The 27,650-nt window shown below is 42.2% G+C and overlaps 1 protein-coding gene across 1 annotated transcript; it reads right to left on the bottom strand.

The window, feature by feature from the left end:
* Positions 1-280: 280 nt before the first annotated feature.
* Positions 281-5,185, bottom strand: LOC121200540. The gene is made up of 5 exons (XM_041065915.1): positions 5,011-5,185; positions 2,765-2,858; positions 1,551-1,715; positions 1,131-1,262; positions 281-714 (listed from the first exon to the last, which is right to left on the bottom strand). Exons 2-5 carry the CDS (start codon positions 2,856-2,858, stop codon positions 581-583), a joined length of 525 nt encoding a protein of 174 aa, XP_040921849.1. The 5' UTR covers positions 5,011-5,185; the 3' UTR covers positions 281-580.
* Between the last annotated feature and the right edge of the window lie 22,465 nt (positions 5,186-27,650).

The raw sequence follows: 27,650 nt of genomic DNA, 5'->3' as shown, positions 1-27,650 counted from the left end.
GATGCCTCTCCAAACAGCAGGTAAAATACAGTGATGGAGATAGAGATGTATGGAAAATGACCCACTCCGGCTCAGGTCCAGTACTTGAGTAAATGTACTTAGTTACATTCTGCCTCCGGTGAAATGTGATGATTTGTCAGGACCCTGTTGTGTGGTCAGATTTCTGTGCCTTAATGACTTTTTGTGCAATCCTTGGCGAAGACGCTTCTGCCACACAAGAAGGAAGCAGCTGAGCAGCTGAGCGGAGCCTTCACCGCGTAATAAAAGACTGGGACGGAGACACAAGCAAAACTTTATTATTATATGTTTACACCTGGACGGACACAGTCACCACCATAACAGGAGGCTGCAGTGGTTGTAGACGAGGTAACTGACTGAGAGCAAAGGAGTCACAGAGTAAAATTACCCCAGAGATGCTAACAGTGGATTAGCTTCATCTTTCTAGTGGTTTTTAACATTCATAACACAACATTCAAAGTCAGCTTGACTTCAACAGCAGCTTCACAGAGTGGAACAAAGCCGTGCTCTGGAGTGACAGGTCCAAACTCGGTGCCACCTCAGCCACAGTCCAGCCGCCTCTTTACTTCCACTGGCCCTTCTCATAGTCCCACTTGGAGGAGAAGCCCTGGACGGGATTGATCCTCATGTCCAACATCCTCTTCACCTGTTTGGCCTGCCAATCGTCATCGAAGGTCCTGGGGCGCGGAGGGTAGACTGGAGAGAACGAATGTATAGAGAGGTACACAGCACATCAGTGAACTCTGTCGTGCATTTAATATGAAGATATAAAGATGTCTGGACATGGACATGATGCTCCTCTTAAGAGCTGCGACTCATAACACTAATAAAGCCTGCAGTCCCTTCAGATGAGTCAGTTCCAGGGCTCTGGTACTGTGAATGCTAGCTGGTATTGTCATGGCTTACTGGGATACTTAAAAGGAGCAGAGCCCTGATTGATGTTATTAGTCCCAGCTGTGCTTTTTCTGCGATGACAAGTGAAAATGTTAAACCCAGCAGCACCGAGCGCGTGAAGCAGAGGCAAAAAAAAAAGAAAAAAGATTTCCTGTTATAGTCACAGAATTAAGAAGAGTCACTGTTTGTCCAGTCAGAGTGGAAAAGCACAGATTTACCATAGACTTTCTGCCACCACACCACCAGGCCAGTGAAGCCCAGAAAGATGAAGACGCCTCCCAGGACAGTCTTCCACTCGTCTGACGGCTGCGTCATCTCAGGGAAGGTCTGGCAGAACGTCAGCCGATACACTGCAGGGGGGTGTGAGAGAGGAAGTCAAGCTGAGACAGAGGTCAGGAGGAGACATCAGGTAAGTGCACAGGATCAGAAAGACAATATGCAAATATAAAGCAGTTGCAAAATTCAAATACCCAAGTACAGAACATGGACCTCAGAACTGTACTTAAGAGCAGAATTTGAATAAATGTGATTTCCCTGTGCTGTTATAGTAACTGTGCTGCTGTGTGGATGTTTATTGTACTGTAATAATTTCAGATGAGTATTTAAACTTATATTAAGCCTCTGTGTAAAGGACCTACGGGCAATCTTCTCCTCTTTGGACAGCTGATTCCAGGGTCCTTTCTCCTTCTGTTTCAGGCTCTTGTCAGTAGCGGTGAGTGCAGTTTTGTAGGGTTTGTCGGGCAGAGGGATGTCCACACGGTCCCAGTACAGAGGCTGAGACATGTCCACAGTCTCTGCCACATCTGGAGAGACAGGGGTAAGAAGAGTCACTTATTTCAAATGCTGCAATAATGTACAGTCAAGAGAGGGAGAGGTTTTTAAAGCCCAGGTGTAGAAAACTGTACTGTACTGTAACACAAAAGCCACAAAGATCATCAGTAAATGTGGATGTCAAGTCATGATGGTGCGACAGCGCCCTCTGCTGGTGGGACAGACAGAGGCCTCTTGCTCTGATAGCAGCCATTACCAGCAGTGGTACTTCCATAGTCTTTGGGTAGGGTCACTTATTTTGACAGCTGTCATTTCAGAGTACAATGAGAGTACCTCTGAGCAATGTTCATTTTTTACTAAATTTACTTTAGTGAGTGACTATTTACTTGTTACTTTGCAGATTCATAGTATTACTGCAAAAATGATCAGCAAATAAATGATGATGCATTGTTATAGGCTGAATAAGATGCAGCTTTATTATAAGTCTATTTAGTGTAAAGTATCCAGATTAGCTTCAGCTTTACTATGTGCAACATTCAAGTGATGTGTAAGTTAATGCATCAAGTGCTGTTGCCCAATAATCAATAATAATAACACATAATAATTATATCCAATTATATAATTATTCTGAAATTATTTTTTTAATATCTGTAATGAAAAACTCTTAATTCCACACAGTAGTAGTGCTGTTGCGACTGGATAAAAAAAAAAGAAAATCAGAGTACCCCTTCCGCCTCTGCCGGTGTTACACCAGCTTGTGACCGGACAGAACTTGACTTTAGAGTTCCTACTATCTATGATCTATTTTTATATCTAAAAACTATGGAGGGACCAGTTTGGGCAGCTGTAACTATCAAAGATTGTATAAATGTGATAATAATAATAATAGCGGAAGTTCCTAACTGCCCCTCAGAAACACCTGTAGACCTGCACCTGGACATCAGACAGGTAACAAGGAAACATCCTGACCCTCCTTCTGCCACAGTTCATCCACAAAACTATGACTGCTCTTCATGAGGAGCTCAGACTGTTCTACTCGCAGGTCAGAAAGTTAAATGGCGGACACAAATCAGACCCTGACCGTGGCTCGCCATCCTCGCGCTGCTGGTGGTGAAGGTGGCTGTCGCGCGCCTACCAAGGAGGCTTCCCACGCGCCCTGCGGTCAGGTGGAGCATCTGAAAACAGGTAAACAATCACACAGATATACACGTTTATTTCTGATTTAATCAACAGGCTCTCCTTCATTTATCATGCTGCATGTACCCGCGTATCCTTCCTCACAGCTGCTGTGACTAATGGTCAGTCATCATGTTAGTTTACTGTTACAGGTACAGGTACAGCAAATTTACGTCTTTAGATTATGTGAGACAGAGAGGAGGAAGTAAACTGTTCTGCATAGAGTCAGCTGCTTGAAGAGCCTATTTAGGAGCGATACAAAGAGGTGACCTACTTCTGTATGTGGGTGGCTGAATTAGGTTTGGAAGTCTTCAGTAAGCTCAGAAACAAAAATCTGGAGACAAGTAAAACTTCTGGTGAAATCATATTGATATGAGTTAAGCTACAAATTTTTTAATTCATTATTATTGTTATTATTATTATTATTATTAGACTTAGCTATCTAATTCATCAGCTGCAGTTAGTGCAGTGTGGGTGTTACTGGTGTTGCCTTCACATGCTGTCAGAAATAAGAAGTAAAAAGTAATATCGTGAGGTGAAACTAAAATAAAGTTCAACAGCAGGTCCTGAAAGCCTGCTTTAGACATTGTTTAGTAATATGTACAACTTCTCTGTTTTAAAGAAGAATGACTGAATAGTGCAAATGACGGTGGAAGTACTGACTTTTATAGTACTGTCATTTTTTTCAATATGTCTTTGACGTATCATTTTTTATATAATAGTTTTGTTTACATGTAGAGCAACTATAACTTTAAATAACTGTAAATTGTATTGTTAAGCAGGACAGAAACAGCTCAGTGTATAAGAAGTTATATTTATGACACATACGAGCATTTAAAAGCAGTCCTAACTACAACCAACCAAAGAAAAATGATTCTTACACTATTTCTGTATTATTGTACACACACAAACATGCACACTTACACGTAACAGTTGTAAATATCCAGGACCCATTATGTCTGTGCTTTATAAAGGTGGCCTGAATCAAAGCCAAATCCCTACTTTGCCAGTCTGGCCACCTCATGATCCTGTACTGTTAAACACAGTGTAACATAAACAGGAAAGGGCAGCCACTGAAAGAGAATTTAATTTAATGACCTTTGATAGTTGAGATTTGATCTGAGAAAATAAACCAAAATAAAAGTTCTTCCAAAAAAATGTAAGAGGAAAGAATGTAAAAGAATAACAAGATGCTCTGAATCACAGTGTTATTGATCAGGTGATGTTTGCAGGGATGCAGACAGATTCTCTCTGCTGACGCTAACGTTACGTTCAAATTAAAAACAAACTGCAGAACTGCGTCCTTGGCGTCAGCACCAGACGAATTTGACACACAACAGATCAGATCATGGTGTACAACGGTGTGTTGACCTTGCTGTGAATTTGGAGAATTGTTCAGGTTCACAGTCTGTGATTTAAGCTCCTCAGTAACGAGGAATAATGTTTAAATTAAGTTTAAAGATTTAGTTCCTCTCACATTGCTTTTGTCCTTTCACCTGTCTTTCTGTGGCTTGTTACGCACACACACACACACTCCCCATAGACACACACAGGCACACAGCGAATGAAAATGGCGGAAATTGGCATTTAGTCAATTTAAGAGTCCAAGCTGACCTTCGCAGAGGGGACAGAGGGAGAACGATTTGACCTGTTCACTAACACATATTTGAAGGAAATCGAGTATCTTCCTTTGTTCCATACAGTCTTTGGTCCTTATTCTTAAATAAGCAAATGTAGTGAGGGGAGAAATGTCTGCCTGTAATAACAAATATGGTTCAGCCTTCATGTTTACTTTTTAGACAAGTGTTTTAATTCTGCAGAGACAAGAAGTCCATGGAATTATATAGAGAAATCTTTTTAATCTTTTATTCTAGAATAAATACAGCACCATGAAGTCTGACATACTTCACTCTGTCTGCAGAGCATTTTTTAGCTTCTCACACCAACACAACTGCTGCACATTTATACACTTTTAGAAACGTCTCAGCTCGATCGGAGTCATGGTTTACTATCTTCTCTGCACGTCCGCCACTCTCCTCAGCTGTGTGAGGGGTCGGGGGGGGAGGTCTCTCCCCCTTTCATCCCCTCATGCACTGCTTGCCAAACCCTATTATAGTCTGTTTATTTGATTCGGCAAAGACTGATACTCACCGTAGTTGTTACGGAGTGAAACTGCAGAATCAGAAGATGAAACAACAAAAGACCAAATCTTGAGAGGAAAGGGCTGTTTAGGCCTTCTGTCCCGTTTCGTCTCTGCTCTTATCGCCACATAGCACTAAGCAGGAATCAACTGGTGGGCGGGTGAGGAAGGCTGGATGGGAGGAAGAGAGAGAGAGGGAGAGAGAGGGAAAAGGGAGGGAGCTTAGAAAGGAAAGAGACCAAACCAGTGTAAGTAAACAATCTAGCAAAGCATGTGATAGGACTGGCCGAGGCAGAAGGAGAGAGAGTGGGGTGAGATTAGCTTGCAGATCACAAAAGACAACACAAAGATACTTTCTCTTTTATTTCCTTCTCAAAAGTCCGTCTCACTCTCCTCACAGCTCTCATCCAGCCAGGACGATGGGGTCGCTTTAAGTGAGGTTACATTAGGACACAGATGGGACTATATTTTACAGTAGGCAGGAAGTGGGGACAGTGTGCACATGTGTATGAGAAAGTGAAAGAGTGGTTTGTGGATTGAAAAGAGTAAAGAGAGACAGTCACAACAAGAGATAAGTTGCCACATTTTAGCCTAACTAACACCTCCACCGGTGCAGGTTGGCAACAGGCCACTATTATCCCATAGCTGTCTGGCAGCAAGCCCAGCGGCTGGCCGACTGTGGGCGGGTATGTGGCACATAAGGCAGCCAACGGTCACCAGCAGCGCAGCGGAGACGGGAGGAGAAGGGGAGGAGAGTCCCAGGGGTCAGATAAGGACAGACGTGTTCATAGTAACCCCACACTGCCCGACTGTTTGAGCCGTCCAAAGCAACCCTAACTCAAAATACCATTTAGGCTGTAAATTCATTATATAGTGAGGAAAAAACACCTGTTAATAAAACTATTTTAGCTTGAAATTTTTTAGGACGTTTAAACGTAATTTGGTAACTGTAGTACAACTCAAACAAACCTCAACAAATGTCATCTGATGCTTTTAATATATTGTTTTTGTGAGTTTAATAGTTATTAATAGGCCTTTCCTGTGTCAAACAGTTGCAGTTAGGGAGAGGAGAATGGAGCAGACCACAGCTGTGGTGTGGTGTGAGGCAGTCAGTCAGGTGCTTTGCCACACTTTGTATCATTGTTCAACACTAACGCTGTGTTATATAACACTAAGAATACGTGCTATAGTTCCCTAACCCTACCTGGGCTCACAGTCTGCATATTCACCTGCTTCCCCTCCACAAACACAGGCCAAAGTACATTTAGAATGGCAATGTGATTTGGCAGGAAGAAGAGAGTGCTCATAAATTATTATCCCGTCTGTAAGTCTTTATGCTTCATCTAAGCACATAGAGCTTCTATCACAGTTGTACTGCAGCGTTTCTTATACTACAGTGGGGTAAAACAACTGAGTTCACCTCTGTTTGATGCTACTTTACATTTCAGCTTCTCTACATTTCAGAGGCAGGTACAGGTACACCTGACTAAAACACATACAGCAGTCCTGCAGTACATCCTGCATGAATGAAGGTTATGTTCAGGTTGTGCTAGTGGTGAACATAACTCACTGGCTTAATAAATAATATACACTGGATGATAGAGACATAGAAGATATAGACATATTAGAAACGCCTATCAGTGCAATGCTATACAGTTAAAAAGCACGACAAACTACGTCGTCCAAGATGACAATGAAATGAAATCAATGCCTCTGAGTCTCAGAGAGAAAAAAAGAATGAATGATTCTAAAACACTGTATAGAGCTGAGGGGAACTGCAGAATCAGGCGATAATTCTCCTTTATATCACACGGTCATCTGATATGTTGGGAATGTAAACATATTACTTAAAGGTTCTTTAAGAAAAACTCTCAGTGCAGGACTTTTAATTTAAAAGACTATTTTTAAAGTGTGGTTTTGCGACTTAAAGTTACAGTGACATTGTGTCTGCAGAGAAATTGTTAATTTTTTTTAAATGTACAGTTTTAGTGACACTGTTTCTATTCACTTCTGTTGTTTGGGCTGGGGTCAGATGTTTCAGAGACAGAAATCTCAAAACTTTTGTTAGTACCACACATGCCCACAAGATGGCAGCAAAGTTTTGAGCAGCAGCAGCAGACTGGATGCAGTTTCCTTGGATGCAACACGTTTGAAAGTGAAAGCTTTTCAAAAACAAGACCGTAAAATGTTTGTCAGTTAAAACTGATGAAGGCCAAATGTTTATTTTGCTGGAACTGGTCCAGATCATATTTCATGTCTGTTTGTTTTTTTTTTTTTAGGCTCTAACACTGGCCCCAGGCACGCAGAGTCATTACCAGCAGTTAGGGGTATTTAGTGTAAACAGTGCTTAACTACAGTCAAATCAGAAACAGAACAGTAACTTCATTTTGAATAATAGTTACTGACCGAAACACAATCTGGGTCTTTTAGTCTTACAGTATATCTGGTATGAATAACCGTTTGCACGATGATTAAGAGCTAAATTGATTCACTTAACATTAAAGTAAATCTGTTTTTATTGGACAGTTGACTCGTCACCTGTTTCTGCAGATTCCTGAACTTTGCTGAGACTCAGAAATGCTGTGCACTCAGAGCAGATTGCATGTCCTGTTTTTCTACATAGATTTTAGTGGTTAACTCAGATGCGTCGGTGAGCTCTCCAACTTCTTGTGAGAGCTGTTGTCTTTCAGTATCATCAACCCACATGCAGCCCCAACCAGCTGGGTTTCAGTTTTCATTTCTGGAAAAGCATCTGAAGCAAAGAAACGCAAACATGATTATCATGCAGCAGGTTTTTCCAAAAATATCATCCACAGCAACCTCACAGATGATTAAATAATTGACAGGCTAGATGAAGAGCGTTTATCACTCCAGACAGAAATAAATTTGATGAAGCTACTCCCTCGCCGACATGTAGCGAAGACATTGCATCTGTCAAGACAAGACAGCAGCTGCCAGTACAACACAAACACAGTAGGACACGCGTCCTTGATTCATTTATGGAAATTAGGTGAGAACCGTGACGGTGCAAATAACCCCAAATCAACCCCCTCTCCCCCCTCTCTCCCTCTGCCCCCTTCCCCCTTCCACACACAGACTTTGTGCTTTATCCCCCGTAGGGTTTCACCCCACTTTGACCTCCTGCCCACCGTCTCCTGTCCCATTAGAATTGGAGATGTTTCTCCATCTCTCTTGAGGAAACACTTGCCATCCGTCATCTCTCCTCTCCCCCTTTGTTTAGTGCAGAAATGGGGATTGAAGGGGGGTGTAATCAGCTTGGACCGTCAGTTTAGAGTCAATCTGGCACGTTAACCAAACGAAACACACACACGCACACACACCCTCCTTTTAAAATGGTCCTAACAGCAGATCTCTCAGTACCCTGCTTGAACATGTTTCCTGTCTGACATCCTGACAAAAGTCAGATTCAGCCCCACCGCTCACTGACAGTGACACTGATGGTTCCTGGTATTGATGGCAGCTGAGAGAGGGGTGTCACCCAGAGTGCTCTGTCATCCTGTATCATCTCCGTTTGTGGCTTCGTCACATCGTTTAATGAATTCAATTCAGTTTTACCCTGCAGGAAAGTGATTCTGAGGTTGACTTCCTTCTTGTGATTCCACTGTGCCTTGCGTTTTTTTTTTCTCTCTCAGGTTTTTTTGTCATCTCTTCATACACAGCACATTTAACAGTGTTACAGCTTATTCGGCTGAGGGGAACCGCAGAGCAGAGGGAGACAGAAGGACCGAGGACTGGGTGACTGCTCGTCAGTCACGAGAACACGTCTGCAAGAAACCCTTAATTCCTCTAACATGGTGAATGTAGGTCACACAAAAACCCAGTGTGATGGTGTGTGGCCTCACATCTTTCTGTTGCTGCTCGGCCTCGTGCTCTGTGTGTGTGCGTGTGTGTGTGTGTGTGTGTGTGTGTGTGTGTGTGTGTGTGTGTGAAAGCCTCAGACTCGTGCCTGGCTCTATCTGTCACTGCTTAACCTCAGCATGTCCAGGCTTGTTGTATTTGGCCTTGTCCTTCCTGTAGAACTTGTTTTGACCTTGGCAGAATATGATTTTTATGTGTGTGTGTGTGTGTGTGTGTGTGTGTGTGTGTGTGTGTGTGTGTGTGTGTGTGTTTGTGTGTGTGTGTGTGTGTGTGTGTGTGTGTGTGTGTGGGCACGTGAGTTTGCACGATTGTCTGTCCCCTCCACTTCCACCCTTGAGGCATTGTGCGTAACTGGGTCATACTGCCATCACTCCCATGCTAATGATGTTGCTCCTCCTCCTCTTCTTCTTCTCTCTTCCTCATTATTCCTCTTCCCAATCACTTCTGCCATATTCTGCTCTGCTGCTTTGTGTTGTATTGGTGGGCCCTCTGCCCTCGCCCCCTTATTGGCATCCCCTCAAAGAGAACACCGAAGCATGACTAAGGATGAAAGGGACAGGGAAGTGGCCGTGATCGAGTGTTCGCTCTGCATGCATAATCCCCGACAGCAGCCAAACATACAGCCTACATTACATTATTTGATCATTTACTGCAGTGCGTACTCAACACGTCAGCATGCATAATTCCATAAATCTCACATCCATCCGTTTTCTGCTGGTTGGGGTTGCAGTGGTAGTAGGCTAAGCAAAGTAGCCCATGCACACCTCTCCCTAGCCACGTCCTCCCATGCTAGATAGGATAATGTAATCCATCCAGCGTGTTGGACATGCCCAGAATACCTCCACACGAAGGCATCCAGGAGGCATCCAAATGAGACGTCCACATCACCTTATCTGACCCCCTTATTCACAAAGGAGCCGCAGTTCTCTGTGCTTCCTTCAGATATCTCTATCTTTGTGTTTTCAGACAGAAAGCGAAGCAAAGGTTTGCCTTTTGTCATTCAGTCGTCCACAGTGGACCATTTGTGCTTAATCACCCCAGACACCCACTGTACCAACTGTACAGTGATCTAGCATTACCACTGTATGGACACACTTTCCCTTCACTCTCTCTCCTTTTTCCTCTCATCTCTCTACATTTATAAAGTAGATTCATAAAACTCTGTCTTTGCATCAATGTGCGATGCCCCAGGGAGAGTTTGAGCCTAATCGTGTCTTTCTATTAACTTTGAAAATATTCTTTTGTTCTGTCTGAACACACAGTAAGAGTGAGCCCAGCCATCCTGCAAGGAGATTCGCTTTGGCTGCTTGTATTTCTGATCTCACTCTTGTCCATAGGTGAGGGTTTGAACATTTGAACATACATTGCCTGGTGAGTTTTGCTTTCAGCCTCAGCCCCCTCTTCAGCCCTGACAGTCCGGTACAGTATCCACATTACTGCTAACACTCTCACGCTTCATTTCACCCTGCCTCGTGAACAAGACCCCAAGATGCATGAGGTGTTTCACGTGGGGGCAGAGACTCATTCCCAGCCCATTTCCCACCAGCCCTCAGAGTACCTGGAGGTATTGTTCATCCATGCCACTTCACAGTCAGCTGCACAGCTTCTCAGTGCTCACTGCACTGAGATTACGCTTTGATGAAACCAGCAGAACCGTCCACAAAAAGCAGAGATGCAATCCTTTATTTTGGAAAAACATTTGCATCCTGTGCAACTTTCCAGATTTGAACTGCAGATTAGAAATCAAGTTAATCAGCAGTTTGATCAGTGACATGCTGTGACACACATTATGATCAGGTCATCTTCCATTACATCCATTCACACGCTGACAGACTTCCACTGTTTGTTTTTCCAGTGCATCCACCTGGAAAAAGGCCTGATCAGGGCTGAGGCTTCTCCTCCTTGTTTTCTCCTTCACACTTTCTCTCTCCCTGTCACTCCTCCTCTCAGTTCCTCTTCTGATAGTGAGTTTTTAAAGCAGAAGTCTGTTTAGGTGTGATAACATTGTCTGTTTTTGTAGGCTTGGCACTGTCGTGTTTCCACCCAGTGAGATGTCTCACCCTTGCAGTTTTAGAGTTTCCTCTCATTCAGGAAAGAAGGGTTAAATGTTATGTCCTTGGGATGAAGAGGGACAACGGCAGGGTTGATCATTTCTGCGTTTATATGCACACAAGACAATCAGATTATTGGGAGACATCAGGTTAAGGGAGGACATTTGAGACTGCAGTGAATAACCAGGTTACTGTAAAATGTTTTTAAATGGCTCTGTTCAGTAATCAGATTTCTCCTCTTCCGTCTGCTGTGTTCTTTCACCGTAAGTGCATTAGTGATAAATGATGTTGTAAAGTGAAGAGCTTTAAAATAAGGGCAATAAGAAGACCATGAGAAAGCACATACGTTTTCATAACTGTGTGAATGTGTCGGGAGTGTGTTTTGTTTTGTTTTGCCCCAGAGCCTTAGAGTTTAAGAGTCGACGTCATCCGCTCATGTTGGGATTTTTGTGGCCATCTCTCCTCTGTTTTACACGGATGTAGCTGGGCAGCCTGCTAGCTGTGCAGACAGATGATGTCGGCAGTCTTAACCCTAACTACAAATCTCTGATTGTTTCTTCTAACGCCAGTGAACACGACCAAAACCAAACATATTTAAAGTAAAAGTCATGGAGTAAACTTTGATGTTCAACATATAAAGTTTCTTAGTTGCAGAAAAGCTCTAATGCTCCTTGGCACTGATTCTACAAGCCACTGAGCTTCTGCAGGGATGAACGCCATTCTTCTAAACATAGTCCCTCATTTGATGTTTTGATGATGGTGGTGTGCATCACACCAGTACGTTCAGACTCATTGAACCATTCGGTAAACCCTTCACGTGCTGCATTGCCTGTATTCATTTATTTCTCCACTCATTTATTATAGTTTTACTTTTGATTCATCCCGTGTCTGTCGGGTTTTTAACTTCTATCAAATTTTCTGGCTTGATTTTTAAAACTCACATTAAAGGGAAGCAGTTTATTAAAGAACTTGAACATTGGTGAAAAAGGTAATAACTATGAAACTGTCACATTCAAACTAGTAGTTTTCCCGGCTTGTCTTTGCTCTGTTAGAATTCTTGCGGTGTTGTTTTTAGCTTCTTGTGTTGGTTTGTTACCGTGGCAGCGAAGGGTCGGTCCTGTCTATGTCCTTAAAGCTGTGAGCCTTCCTCTGTGTGTCAGCAAGGGTTTAGTTCTCATGATGGATCGCCTGTGGACACAATACAGGGGTCCCAACCCAATGGGGTTCCCAGCTATGTCCCTAATTAACTTAATATCAATTAATCTACAAAACTGCTTTGCTCTGCCATTGGTCTCTTTTGTGGTGGGGCCTAAATCGCCCAGGGCCTCAGACAAACGTGACAGGAATGAATCAGCTCCTGGTCTATATAATTGGTGCTAATGATTTTTCTTTTAGAGACAACAGACAAACAGAGGAATGTTGGTTTGTCATTAGCTGTTTCACAGCAGCTCATGACTGGACCCAGGCTACAGATGTTTCTTTGAACAGTCCAGGCTGAAGAGGTAGAGGAGGAGCGTCATGGCAACACAATGTGATCAGCCAAAGACTGAACTGATTAAAGTTACATGGTAGAGGTGTCTCAGAAGGAACCAACACAACAATCTGTGTGAACAGTAACACTTTATAGTTTGGTATTAATGACACATTTTTGTGTTCCAACCCTGTGTCCCGCAGTTAACTGTTCATTTTTATGGATTTATATAGCCAAAAGGTTAGGGTCCTGTTTTTTCTCTGTGTACCTAATAAGCAAACAAGGTGTAGTTAGCGTTAGCTCACAATTAATGGCAACAACTTAGATCACCAACAACGTTTTAACATCATTTGCTTGAAGGTTATCTGTTGTCAAAAGTCTGGTTTCATAAATAAGTGATGAATACTGCTAGTGGAAATTACGTTCAAGTTTTGGGGCTTATTGTGTGGTCACTTCCCAGCGATCCTTGCAGGATATGATTGACAGCTTATTGACCCAATGGAATCAGGCACTTGAACTTTTCCCATAAGAGCGAAGAAAAACTTAAGAGCACCAAGAAAAATTGAGACGACTGCAAAAAACAAACAAACAAACAAACAAACAAAAACAGACTATAAATTGCAAACCAAAAGACAGCCAATACAAAACTCATGCTTCTTTACATTTACCATTGCAGCTTTTTGTCATTTCATGGAATTATAGTAATGTTGGTTTGCAGTTTTTGTCGAATGCCTGGCAATCCCAAATTTCTTTGCATTTTTATTAATGGACAAAATGAACACCATAGACTGCTCATTTAACTGATAACCAGCTTTTTGATACTGGTTATCCAGGTTAACTTCTCTTGGTCTTAGTGAATTCATGAAATCCAAAGAGAACCAGACTAAGCTGACCTTGCTTTGTGATACAGGCCTCTGTTATCTTCAAACTCAGATATCAAGTTGCATTTTCATCAGTTAGATTAACAATAGTTTTTGAGGTTGTACCCGTCATCTGTTCTGTCAGTGATGAAGACATTTTAAATACTTAAGACCCATAGTTCATAGTATTTTTCTTTTAAGAGTTTGAATAAATATAGACAAAATATTTTGTCTGAAGTGTTACAGCAAGGAAACATGTTTACCAGAACTTTGAGCTACTTCAGGTGAAAGTTAGAGTAAAGCACGGGTGTGTGATGGTATGTATCAGGCACCACGTTACAGCAGGAACAATAAGGCTGATCGATTCACTATCACAGCCCAGAGCAGAGAGAGAGGACATGTACCGTTACTGTACAGCCGTGTCAGCTGAGAGTAAACTCTGCTGCAGGGCAGGACCTCAGGGCATGTGTCACTGTGTGTCCCTGGATCAAATCCTACTTAACTGGATTTTTGTTGACATAGTTTAAAATATTATATAAACACATTTACACGGTACAACAACTCTATATGCAAAGACTTCACATTTGATGTTTTGCATGTTTACACTGCAGTGTCAAATCACATTAAGATGGCAGCACATGCAGCAACACTGAGTTAAATAAAACTCCTAATCTGCAGTTGTCAACACGGCCAGACACGTGTTGGCATTCAGCATGTACACACACACACACACACACACACACACACACACACACACACACACACACACACACACACACACACACACACACAAATACACACAGACTCTCTCAAAACCCGCTCTGGGAAAAGAACCAGGAATTCTCTAAAGGAATGCCTTCATATCCTGGTTTCCAAACAGGTGACCTGGAGACAGCCGAAGGGCTGAGGGGTGGAGCTGCCTGAGGGTGTGTGAGCTCTGTGAGAACAGTTCGCCTCCTCCAACATGTTGGTGTTCTTCACATCAAACCTCCCATGATGAGACACTTAATACTAAAATACTACTGGATGATGTGGACATGAAATTACTAATCTATTATTTGGTGCAGCCGGCACTGATCTGTGTGTATTACTGGTGACTGGAGGCAATATCACGGTGATGAAAAGTGACCTTATGACAACATGAAATAGTTGCATCACTGGTGAAAATTCCATATATATATACACATTTATTATTGAACATTTTGGAATTCCTTATTATGGAAATGATTCTGTCCTGTTGTCTCACTGTTAACAGGTTAACTGTCCCTGTGTGTCTCTTTACATTTTTGACCTCTGATAATTGGCCTCTCATGATGTGAAGCTTTGACTGTTTTGCTAGTATTTTGTTCACTTTGCATCCGTAGCACTTTCTCGTGTTTCTTGCAGTGTTTTGGTGGCCTGTTTGCTCTGTTTACATTGTGTTCATAATGACAAGGCAAGAGATCAGACTATAGACTGCTCTTCCTTCCTCTGTGCAAAGCATCAGCTCGGGCGACTTTTTAAACTGATGCTGAGGATTAAATGGATCAGTTTGATTAGAGAATGATAGCATAGTCACCACAACAGCTCTTGATTCATGATCACTCTTTGACTCAGGGCCTCAAGCATGTGAGACATAGTAAAAATAATCTTATTGAAACTCAAATTCTTATCATTTTTTCTTTTTTTCTGCGTGTGGTAAATACATTTGTTGGCAAACACACTGACATCAAGGACACTGTGTCAAATCTAACGACCACCTCTCTGGGATGATTCAACTCTTGCCTCTTATTCATAGTTGTGCAGCTTCCAGTGCCAGATATGTATATCATCTCCCTTTCATTATTCATTATCACTGCATCCATAATTCATGTTTTGTTGAAGTGCCTCTGTGTGCGTACAGCTATGAGTCTGTGGGGGTTCCAGGCTGCTGCAAGTCTGGCTGGTGCCACACACTCTGCATCATGTGTCCCAGATTATCAAGGGTGAGGATCTTTGGGGGTGGGGGCTGGAGGGGGGTAATATGGAGGAAACAGGAAAGTGATGGGGTGGGGGGTGAGTAGTGGGTGATGAGTGTGCTGATGTAGGGATGAGAGGGGGTCAGCTGTGATACATAAGGAGACAGGATATCCTAGAAAAAACTGAAAAAACAAAAGATTAAAGCAATAGTTCAACAATTTTGGAGAATATGCTTAATCACTTCCCTGCAAGAGACAAGATCAATATCACCCTCAAGCCTGTCTGTTGTATTTTGCGGTTGGTAACATTGACCTCTGGAGTCATTTTGTCACTTTGACACTGCGAGTTAACCAAAGAGTCCAGGAAGTGACTGCGTCCGGCCAAGAAATAGTCCAACACACAATGTTTGAGTTGACACCATATTGGCAGAATAGGAAGAGCTGGAGAATCTTTTGTTATCCTGTCTTGTTCTTGTATTATCCTAAGATGGTGACTCCACTTAAAGCCTTGTAGGTTAAGTTTCTGAGGCCTAATAAATGTGGTTTGTTCTCAAGTTAAACTAAGTACCAAAACAGTGTGCAGCTCCTTTTAGTTTCACCAAAGTGATTAGTGTTATTGTTGGATTTTATTGAAATGCACTTGCCAGCGATTGAGACTTTGCAGCCATGGTGTCACTGCTTTGTTGACATGTCTGTAGTTCTTTTTGCCAAGTGGCCGATGTCAGCTGTCCGAAATTCCTGAATCTCCCACGTGACCTGCTCATAGTTACAGTTTGAACACTGCGGGACGTGAATGTGGCCCATCAGAATCTCAAGTTGTTTTTGTTCAGATTAAACAAACAAAACACAACATGTTAATGAGCTTTAGAGGTCCTGGTATGCACATTTGGACAGAGCCAAGCTGGCTGTTTCCCCTGTATCCAGTCCACAATATATGCTAAGCTAAGCTAATTGGTTTCTGGCCTTAGCTTCATGTCTAGCATGCAGACATGAGTAGTGCCATTCATCTCATTTAGTGCCCCACAAGAAAGCCAGTGAACTTATTTCCCAAACTGTTGGATACAGTTGGACTGGTTGAGTGAAGCATGAATGGTGTGAAGTGGGTGGAACAGCTGTCCTTTACTGTCCCAAATCATCCTTGCAATGTGTCCATCAACAGCTTTTTGTCCTACTGTCAATGCTCCTCTGTGTATGACACTGAACGCCTGCCCTGCCCTCTTCTCAGTGTTATCATAAACTTCATAAAGGGTGCGCTCACACTACTACTCTTTTATCAAACTACTAAATCCTGTTTCACTTGTAACAAACAGCTGTTTTGTTCTGTTCCACCAAAAGGACACGTTTTTGAGGCCATTTCTTCACATAATCCAAGAGCAGTATTGTGTTTTTATTTTTCTGTTAAGTGTTTAAACCGTTTTACATTATTGCTTTTTGCTAATATCAGCTGCCTGCGTGGCAACTTCATAGAAACAAAGAGGAGCTGTGTATGTGCTTAAAATGTGTTGGAGGCAGAACTTTTCTAAAATTTAAACAAAAGCTTTTAAAAGGATAAAGGAGAGTGGAGAGATGGGGGAATATTTCAGGTGGATGGCAGTTGGAGGGGGAGAAGATGACAGAATGAAGTAATTATGACTTATATCATCCCATGGGCCGATGTGTATATGTGTGTGTGTGTTGAGGGTGGAGGTTGGGGTCGGGGAGGTTTTCTTTCCCCTGGGCTCTGACCCTGACTCTGCCGTTAAACCCAAACCCTATATCACACGTCCGTGGTTAAAGCCCATAATGAGTGTGTGGGTGGGGGTCTGTTGGACTGGGACCCCCAAAGGCAGTTAGAGGAGTGTGTATGTGTGACAGAGACCTCCAGAGACCACTAGACGTGCATGTGTGTGTGTGTGTGTGTGAGAGACCCCAGAGTTCACCCCTGGCGATGAGCGTGTGTTATAACAACAGTGGTAGTGGTGACGGAGGGGGATTCAACACAAAGGATCCCAGCACATGCAGCCCTGACCTGTGACCCGGAGCGTCTAGTCGCACCCATCCGCTCCCTCCCTCCATCCTGCCGGCTCTTCTTCCTTCTCCTCTCGTCTACCTCCATCCCCTCTTTTCCTCTCTGGGGATCATCCCTCGCTCAGATGGAGGTGTGGAGCAGCAGCTGGTTGTCTGCAAAGGAGGGAAGTGGAGGTGGCAGAGGGAGGGAAGCACGGAAAAGAAAGAAAGAAAATTGATCTTATTTATGAGTTTTCTACGACCTTTGCCACAGATTAGTATTGTTGTCATCATTTCTTCTTTGACTTAAGCTTTCAGTTTGGCAAATTAGTTACAGATTAATTAGTCACTTCACACCTGAAGTTATAGTGTGTGTTTTGATATCGGAGTGAAAAATTGAAATTAGTGGAAAGAAAAACATTTGTCTTTACTGTTATTTTACAAAAAGGAATTGATTTTGGGAAATATGCTTTTTCACTTTCTTGCTGAGAATTTGATGAGATGATTGACACCACTCTCATATCAGCCTGTTAAATATGAAATAACAGCCAATGACTAATTAGCGTGGTGTAAAGACTGGACGCGAGGGCAAACAGCAAGTCTGCCTCTGTCCAAAGGTACAAAAACAAAAAAAGACACAGACTTGCACCAATTTGGATCAGCACTTTGTGTTGTTTAATTTGTTTAATTCTTCTACAAAAACCAAAGTATAAAAAGACTAAGATGTGGTTCTATGGGGGTTATGTGCCAAACTGTTTATTAACTCCAAGGGGAAAATGTGACAACTTTACAAACTCATCCATCCATTTGGCCGACAGCAAATCAACTTTGTGTCTGAAAATGTTGCTAAAAGGTGCATCTTTGAATTGAGCCAAGCTGTTTTCCCCCTGCTTCCAGTGTGTATGCTAAGCTAAGCTAATGATCTCTGGGCTGTAGTTTCATACTTACAACCACTGATATGAGAGTGGTACCAGTCTTCTCATCAACTCTCAACAGGAAAGCAAATAAATTTACTTCCCAAAATGTCAAATTACTTCCCTCCTAAATGTGACAAAATAAAATGCTGTTACTACTACTGATATACAGGGTCATTACAGGTGTCCAGTACTGGGATACTGGTAGGTTTCTGGACCTACCAGTATCCCTGTCCACTCAAATCAATCATTTAACGAAGAGGAAAAGAAAAAAAACGAAAACCTCCCTATTTCTCTTATCTGCTACTAAGTGTCTCTGCTCCCATCGCTTCCTCATCTTCACCATTTTGCTCTTTTTCTCTTGTCTTCTTGCCCATTGACTTGTGACTGGCAGCCCAAGGGTGTCTGTGATGTCCCCAAGGGAAGCTGCTGCCAAACAGTGGTAAATGACCATCTGTCTCAACTCTGTGATCACCTGACCTGAAATTGTCTACCTTGACCTTTACCCCCCACCCCCACCCCCACACGTGCCTGTTACCCTGCGAACACACACACCCACAGGCACACAAACACACCATATTGAACATATAGGTCCATACATGAAAACTAATTGACTAATCTGCATAGTCAGTTGAACTTCTCTCTTTGGGCCATATGGTTTGGTCTGTTTTTGCCTGTTTGGTTTCTGGAACAAAAACTTTAACCCTTTCTTAGTAAGTTTAAATGTTTGGTTCACCCAAATTAGAAAATAATATGTCTTTCTTACAGTTAGCCTGCATTGCAAAGGTTTTAAAATATCCTTCACTTCTTCCACAATCCTGATGCAAAGGAGGTGAATGGAATAGAAAAATCTGCTGCATGTATATCAATGTAGCAAATAACAAATACCCATATTGGTTAATGTGCTTTGTTATTGTGGCATAACAACAGAATTCACAATGCTGTATAAATTGATGCATTATTAATACACTAATGCTATAATCATGTTTAGTTTCCTGGATTGAGACCTAACACTTAATAATAAATAATTTAAATAATAATTTAGAAGTAGGGTGGCTCAGTGGTGGAGTGGTGGGTTTTTTTCTTTCATCTAGAATTTGGCACCTGGACAGTCAGTGTCCTCTGACTGTCCAGCTGAAATGACACCCTTCAGAAGCACATTTTTATTTTTCAAATGTGATTTTCTTTGCAGTGTTTGGAGCAGCACAAACAATATTGCCTTCGTCGCCATGGTGCTGGGATGGAGGCTAATGAAACCAGAACTAGAGACCATCGTGTGATGGGATCACACCAACTGCAGCTCCCATCAACACACTGATGTTCTGACCCATGAGTACCTGGTAGTCGTTACTTCATTATTACATGAGTCCTCAGTACTCATGGGTCAGACCACACCCATGTTCATACTCGTCCTTCATTTTCACCTCAGCTGCACACCTGGACAGTTTCGTGACTGCATCTTGCACAGCTGTGTCGTGACAAAAGCCACAGACACAAACACCTGCCAAAGGACTCTAAGCCGCTCTGTGGTAGTTCCTGTTACAGTGGGTGTCTCCAAGACCCCATTTTGCCATGATGACACACACACAAACACACACACAGCTTAGAAAGAGAGAATCTGTTTTTTGGTGATTTGGGTGAATTGACCCTAATAAGAGCTTGTCTGCAAAACAAAGGTTGAAGGAAAGGGACAGACATGTGTTCGGTTTGTGTCCATAATTTGCCTTTAACAAACAGAATATTGAGTTGTAATGATCTGAGCTTCAAATAAAATGTTTTATACCCAGTAAACAACAGGAACCACGTGAGCGTGTCCAAGTTTTAGTGGATGTTGCCACATGTGAGTAGAAATTTGTTGACTTTATTATGAGCTCATGGAGGAGCTGAATGCCGTTATTTAGCAACTGCCTTTTTATATGCATGTGTCAGTTTTTCCGTTTTTCTCACATTCCAGTGAGTGGAGGTAACACAGCTGTACACTACCATTATAAAACCAAGAAGAACGCTGTGGTTGGTTCCGCTGGAAGTCTCGTCTGCTGCCTGGGCAATTGCTCTGTCCGCAACTCACGTTTCAAGCAGGGTGCCAAGGCAAACCAGACTCAGCCTGCTGCTCTAGACCTCACTCAGTCATGTTTCTCTCACTGTCTGTCCCCCCTTTTTCTGTCAGTTGTGCAACATGGTATCGTCATTTATTCCACTAGTTAGGTTCACTGGTTTGGTTTGTTTTTTACCCGACCGTGTTTGCATGTCGGTTGTTTTGAGTCGATCAGTCAATCAATCAATCAATTTGTGTAGCACTTTTCATGCAAATACATCGTAGCACAAACCCCCTCCCGATAGTCCCCACACCCCCACCCACGTGCACACACACACACACACACTCCATCCATCCACACTAAATCCATCAATAATCACAGTGTAAAAGAAAAACAAGGGGCTCAGTAAAAACAGGAACTGAGAATCTGTTTGAGTGTAAATATTTATTTCATATTAATGCCTCCCTATTATATCAAGTGTTATATCAATATTTAGCTCAAAGTTAAGTAACATTCCCAAAACAATAGAAATAAATCTTGACGATCGCTCTCGTCTGTGTTTGATTTATCATGTGTCAGACGAACAACAACAACAGAACAGTATCCAGGAAAAAATCCTTCACAGAAAAGTTGAGAGAGCGATTACATGAATTCCAATAAGGAGTCAACAAACTGAATGCTGTGTTATTTTTGAACTCCTGCTTCCTAAGAAGTTCCATAAATAGTTTTGTGAAGGAAAGTGCGAAGTGTTGATGAGGAGTGAGACAACTGGTTGGATGAATGAAACGGAAGACTTGAGAGAGTGGAGCTGTCAGCAGTGATGGACTACCTGTATCCAGGCCAGGCCTTATTTCAACAGAAGCCCCACAGCCTCTGAATAGCAGGAAACCAGCTGTATAAATAGCTCTATGGTCTTATGCCTGATGGAGAGAGCTGATAAAAACAACACAAATCAACATATATGGTCAAGGTGAGGAGGAAATGATATTTAGCCAGGAAAGAAACTAACTGGACATTGAACTCTGTGCTTGTTTTAATTCACCAGTCTCCCTATGTAGAAATCCAAACATTCCAAACATTATTCTCTACAAACGTTTTTATGATAAGTGGAATAAAGACCTCAATTTTAAAGAAAGCAGCTCAAATTGGAAAAAATACTTGATCTTAATCGGTGTGTGAGTGGTGGCTCTTTATGCATTTCTTTATACAAAAGAATTCACGATATCCAAGAATGGATATTAGGGACTTGCAAAACAAAAACTGACTTCTCACCTGAACTGTGTATCGTTCAGAGTGCTGAAAAAATAAGGTATCCTACAGTATAGTAGATTATTTTTTTCCAGTCCTTTCATCCACCCTGTGAGGGTGGTGTTGGGGCTGAGGCCAATCCCAGCTGACACTGAGCGAGAGGCAGAGTACACCCTGGACAGGCCGGGCAGCATAGAGCAATTACACTCACATTTATCCCTATGGGCAATTTAGAGTCAGCAGTTAACCTACATGTCTTTGGACTGTGGGAGGAAGCTAGAGTACCCAGAGGTCACCCATGCAGACACAGGAGGAACATGCAAACTCCACGGAGAAAGGCCCCAACCAGCAGGTTTTGAACCCAGCACCTTCTTTGCTGTGAGGCAACAGTGCAAACCACCACACCTCTTGTTTATAAGAAGCTCATTCCAAAAAACACGGGGGGCGGGTGGAAGCTCCTGGTTTACAGATATGGAAAGAATTGACAAAATATTATTTTACCACAGAAAAGACAATGTCTGACGATACTAAAACAAAGAGGTAAGGAAGTACATTTACGATGCACTATAAAAACTTATGGCAGAGCTGAGAGTGGGGATTCCTATGGGCAACACAGGGTAGAGAACAAACGTGGGTGAGGGTGTGTGTGATTGAGGATGTGTACATGTGTGTACACGTATGAGTGTGTGAGGATAGTGTGGAGGATAGGGAAATCCCATGGTGGAAGGCATGAAATTACATTATACAAAAAAAGAACTTGAGGGCAAAGAAAAGGTGACAAGAAGAAGTGGGAATTATTTGCTTTTTCACAGAAATTCTGTCTTACTTATAAGATCTGATTTTAACTCCACAGGAAGTACCTGTCTGTAGATGACGTTTATGATTACATGATTACAAGGAACAAACATTTGCCCACACAGTTGGGGGGGGGGGGGGGGGGGGGGGGGGGGGGTCATCAGTCATATGAAACAACTTGTTGTTGACTCATATGACTGATAACACAGCAGTGCTGCCGCTGCTTGTTGCATGTGTTGATTGGCTGTAAGGAATTTCAGGTGGACTATTCAAATGAATTTCCAGGGAACCTTGTATGTTGTAAAGAAGAACTCTCAGAGTGAAAGGCATCTTTACTTGACTGGCTTCTCTTTTTTTTGCACTCAAGTTTGCATTCAGCTTAAATCAGTGCCTCAGTACAGCACAGTTGCTCTTGGATCTAGGTTCATTAGAAAAAAAACCCAACCCTAAACTAAAGCTGATGATGGATAGATGTTATTTGAGTTAATATGATCATCAGTAAGTTGGCTACATTTTAAAGCAATCATGTTTTCTACTAAAATTGTGCTACATGGTGTTTTTCTCCCTTCCTCTCCTCAGTGCTGTATCTGTGTTTTATCCAAGAAGCCACAAAAATGTGTGTCCTCTGTGCTAAAAGCAAGGAGACCACTACATCCTGGTTCTTCATTTACAGGGCCACAAAAACAGCGTAGTTAAAGGACCAGTGTGTAGAATTTAGGGGGATTTTAGCAGAATGGAATATAATATTCATGATTATGTTTCCATTATGTTGTCTTGTGTCCAATCACCTGAAACCAAGAATTTTTGTGTTTGTCGTCAGTTTAGAATGAGCCCTTCATACATAAGGAGCAGGTCCTCTTCTACAGAGCCCATGTTGCACCATTATGTTCCTACAATAGCCCAGAGTGGACAAACCAAACACTGTCTGTAGAGAAGGCCTTTCACATTTTTACATTACCTGAAGGCCACTGTACGTTCTCCTACATGCTTGGAAAGTGAAGGGTGAGGGTAGGGGTGTTCATTTGGTTGCGATCTGCTACCTCCTCATTAGATACCACTAAATTATACACAGTGTTGAATGCATACAATGTAATCTAAAGCATCTGAACAATATATTTGGTATGGCCTCACGACTCTGGTCTATTGTATCATGATGCAGAAGATTTCCCCAGACTTCATAAAGAGACTCTAACTCATTATTGCCCCTGCCCCGGGGTAGGGACAATAAAACTCCAAATGTCTTGTGTTTCTGAATGTGGGAATAGGCAATTGTTAGCTGAGAGATTCACTGTAACAGCTTCATAAAGTGACGATATGTCAGTATTGTACTCGCAGTTTGTTTCCACTGCCCTCAGGTTTCCAAGAACTCAGGTAATGCAGAATCCCACTGGAAGAAAAACATCATTGCTGAGGAAGTAGAGTCGGCTTCGGAGGAAACAGGAAGACCAGTCTAAAAAGTATAACTCACCACCTCTCCTGCATGAATGATGTATCATATACCGTAAGGAATTTCTCATATGCTCTACCACCAGTTTTACTGTATGTCATGCCCTGTGTGACCAAAAACAGCCACAGCAACTGATGACGTTGTGTCTTCCAGGGCCCCCTGAATGATTTCCTCCTCTCTGAAGTCCAGTGGTTCAACCAAGGTTCAGCGTCTGAGCCCCTCTGATCCTTCTTCTCCTTAACTGGAAGTCATTGAAAGGACAATCATCTCGCAGTGGTGGAGCTATGAGTCAGCCTGCTTTTTTAGTGAAGAATGGAAGAGGGGAAGGGAAATAGCTCTGTTTATGACTGTAACTACGAGCTTTATGGCAACGAAGCTGAACATTAATTGATAAGCAAATAAACAAAATGCTCGGAGCAGGTTTGGTTTATGAATACTTCATAAAGGTGTGTGTTTTGATGCCCGGGGTTCAGGTAGCAGATAAAAGAGATGCGACAGTTATGTAACCGGAAAAATGAGGACCTGCCAACCCTGCCCAAGTTAGAAGGAAGTGCACATCCCTGCTCCAGACTTGCTAAATAAAGGCACAATCACACAGCCAGACACTGCAGCTTTTGTTTTGTGACAAGTACAGAGTCAAAAAAAAAGCCTTTGCCATGTCTGATTTCAAACTTTCTCTCAACGCTCCTTGTTCTGTTGCCGCTTCAGAAAGTTGATGATTTTTATTTTAGTTTTTTTTTCACCACAGACAATATTCATTCATATTAAACACAAGTCTGCTTTGCCAGCTTTCCTAGTTTTTTCATTCTTTCACTCTTTATGGCTGATTTGGATTAAATACAGGTTTTGTGTTTCCAGACCTCTGACAATAACTCAAGATCTCAGTGTTGAGAGTACAAAATATGTAATAATAACATAGCCAACTCAATACAGAAAAGAGACAGCAGTAATGTTTTTATGTCATTAGAGCTTATAGAAGTAATTTGTGAGTAATTTACGTGGGTGTTGTCTATATGTGTGCAGGGTAACAGCAGGGAACAGGTCAACCACCTCAGGCCCTGATCACAGGGCTGGGAGGTGAAGGTTGGAGGGCTGGGAGGTGAAGGTTGGAGGGCTGGGAGGTGAAGGTTGGAGGGCTGGGTGGGGAGCTGACACCTGGATTAAAGGTAGCGTCACATTAGACTTTCAAACAGCCCTACATCCCAGCCTTAAAAAAAGATGTGAAATCACTGTTTCAGTGTGGGTCACAAATGGTTATTGAACACAGTGCTGTGTTCAATAACTGTGTGGAACACTAATATTGTACTAAAAAAGGTGATCACACACACTAAAATGATAACTACTACATTTTCAAACATAGAACATCTGTGTTTCTATTGGTCAACTGTGCACATTCATCAAAGTCAAAGCTGAATGAAAGTAAACTTAGAAGGCTGGTTTCAGTTACAGACCCATGAGTCTGAAGGCCTTTCAGACATCAAACCACCGCACAGTGGTTTTCAGTGACCCTGCTTTGCACTGACCCAGGTTCAAACCAGGTTTCTTTGGCAGAGAATGTTGTGTAGAGCCTGCTGCATTGGCACCCCCACTGTGCCTGTGCAGTGGTCTCATTGAGATGAATGAGGGGGCAGAGTTTATTTCACACATCTCTGTTGTCTGTCTGAGCACAGCCTGACACTGAAGGACTGGAGGGGAACAAGCAGTTTGGGAAGTGGGCTGTGTGTTTGTGCATTCAGGAAAGTGAAGGTGGTGAGAGGGCATGTGCTTTGAACATTAAACTGTGTCTTTTTTTTTTTTTTTTTACCAACCTCCTGACCCCTGACTCTTTACCAAACACAGAGTGGTGGGCTGCAGCAAGCAATGTAAACCAACTCTAAAACTTGCAGTTTGATCGTAATAAGTGATGTTTGGTGGCTGGATTTGCTGACAGGCCAGAGCACACTTTGATTGCCACATTTTTTTTTTTTACCAGAGCTTGGTGTAATGTTCTTTCCATTCTAACAAGTACACTGGGCTCCAGGAAAGGAAAGGTGATACTGTACCTCTGATACTGCCTATCAAGTGTGATAGTCTTTCTTTTTATCCTCCCACATTGTTTTTCCTGCCCTATATGTTCTTGTTTTCTGAAGATAAATGCTTAGATGTGGACAGGGTTATAGGCCACAGGTTGCAAGTTTTCTTTCACTTCACATAAACTGAACAAAATCCTATTTTTTACATGATCACATTTCTGTTAAATCCATAAAAACCATAGAAACATTCACCGCCAAACGCTCACAGTTCTAAAATGATTGTGCTAGGATCGCCTCACGTACAGCTCTTAGCAGCTCTTTGATGTGTGGTAAGTATGCTCATTAAATCAATCTCACTCTTATCGACACTTATCCAGACATTTAGCCTCTCCTCTTTAACTCAGAGCTGAACGTGTAGAAAAATAACACTTGGGTTTCTGAGGAACAGAGGACAATGATGATCCTCGTGGGAACAGTAAGTGCGTTAAGTGTTGCATCCTCCTCTGCATGCACGTGGAGAAAGAGGGGGGAAGAACACGCTGCTCTCCTTAGAGCTGAGGTCATCCTGAATTAGTTAATTAAAGCAGGTTGTTGCCAAAACATTAGATCATCCCCCAACTTGTTTTGTCATTAGCTGAGCCCAAGCCCCTCCACTGGCCCCTTCTCTTAGAGAGGGAGAACATGAAGGAGGCGGATGCAGGGCAGCTATTACCTTACCAACTTTTCCTGCTCACCATTCAGCTCTGGTTTATTGGTTTTGGTTTGTTTTATTGTGGGCTGCATATCCTAATCTGTTTCTCCTCATTAGAAGGCCTACAGTAATCCTGTGATAAGTCAGTTTGATCCCTTATTGGTTTATTAAGTTAAGCATATTATCCCTTCACGTATAAGAATATTATGGCACAAATTGTGTAAGATTGTAGGAGTAACATAGAAGATTGGATGGGTCTGATAGGATTAACAGACCTAACAGACTTTACACACAGTTCACTTCATTCAGAATGTCTGTAAATACACACACGTATAGTGTCATTCCCCATAATACTCAGCTCCAACTTTTTTTAAAATTAGATCTTTATTTTCATGTTCAGCACACAAAAGCAGTTTTGTAGTTGTACTGAGCATTTCATAATAAAGTGATTCAAACAATCCCATCTTAACAAGAAATATACATACAGCAGAATAAAATTATAACGATAAATAAAAACATTTCCTTCACCACAGTGCCTTAGTCATTTAGCAATATATAACATAGAAGTAAATTAAACAAATATAAATAAAAAAAAAAAAAAGAAATAATTAAAAAAAAAGCAGTGATTTTTTTATTGTGTCCATTAAATAAAGTTTATCTTCCTTGTGGGACTCGGATACAACATTTTTTTGAAACTTTTTTTTTTCTCCAGAAATTGTGTTGGTCCAGCTCCACACAGCCTATCACAGTAAGCAGTTATAATCCTGAGGGATCGTCTCACTAAACAAAAGTCTGTTCAACGTCCGCTGTTAGGTATTGTCAGTTTGTATCACGTTTCCATTCTTTTATTCTCGCGAGAACTGGTTGCCAAGGTACCGGGCACGCAGCGTCCTCCAAAACTGTAAATGGCCCAGGCTGACCAATGAGGGGAACCCTGGCCGTACCAAAATGGGGGATCATTTTAGGGGTGCCCGGAATGTCTCTCAAACATAAACTATAACGGAAAAGGAATTCAGCATTTTCAAAATCATTGAATCGACGGTTACGGAAACACATTCATCTAGTCACTTTATAAAGGCTGTAGTATGTTTCAAATGTGCACATTACACTGACCTATTTGTAACACTGTTGTTGGGGTTGGCGTATGGTATCATCCGCGCCAACATTGAAAGTTTCTGTGAAAGTAGAGACATCTGCGTGTTGTTAGCGTGAGTTAGCCAAACTCTAACGTCTGCTGGAGATACCTACTTCCACACACCTTATACTAAACCTGAATACACCGTCTTCGCTGGACTGTAGGAAAGAGCCGTGGACACGGGTGAGA

The sequence above is a fragment of the Toxotes jaculatrix genome, chromosome 2, assembly GCF_017976425.1.
Source record: "Toxotes jaculatrix isolate fToxJac2 chromosome 2, fToxJac2.pri, whole genome shotgun sequence".
In the NCBI taxonomy this organism is placed as follows: domain Eukaryota; kingdom Metazoa; phylum Chordata; class Actinopteri; family Toxotidae; genus Toxotes; species Toxotes jaculatrix.
This window is presented reverse-complemented; position numbering and strand designations above follow the sequence as displayed.

Bases quoted from the DNA above. Each gene is read 5' to 3' on its own strand.
- LOC121200540 (XM_041065915.1), bottom strand. From the start codon at position 2,858: ATGCTCCACCTGACCGCAGGGCGCGTGGGAAGCCTCCTTGGTAGGCGC. The intron at 1,716-2,764 runs GTCAGGGTCTGA...CTGTCTCTCCAG, and splicing joins CGCGAGGATGGCGAGCCACG to ATGTGGCAGAGACTGTGGAC. The intron at 1,263-1,550 runs GTAGGTCCTTTA...ACCCCCCTGCAG, and splicing joins CAAAGAGGAGAAGATTGCCC to TGTATCGGCTGACGTTCTGC.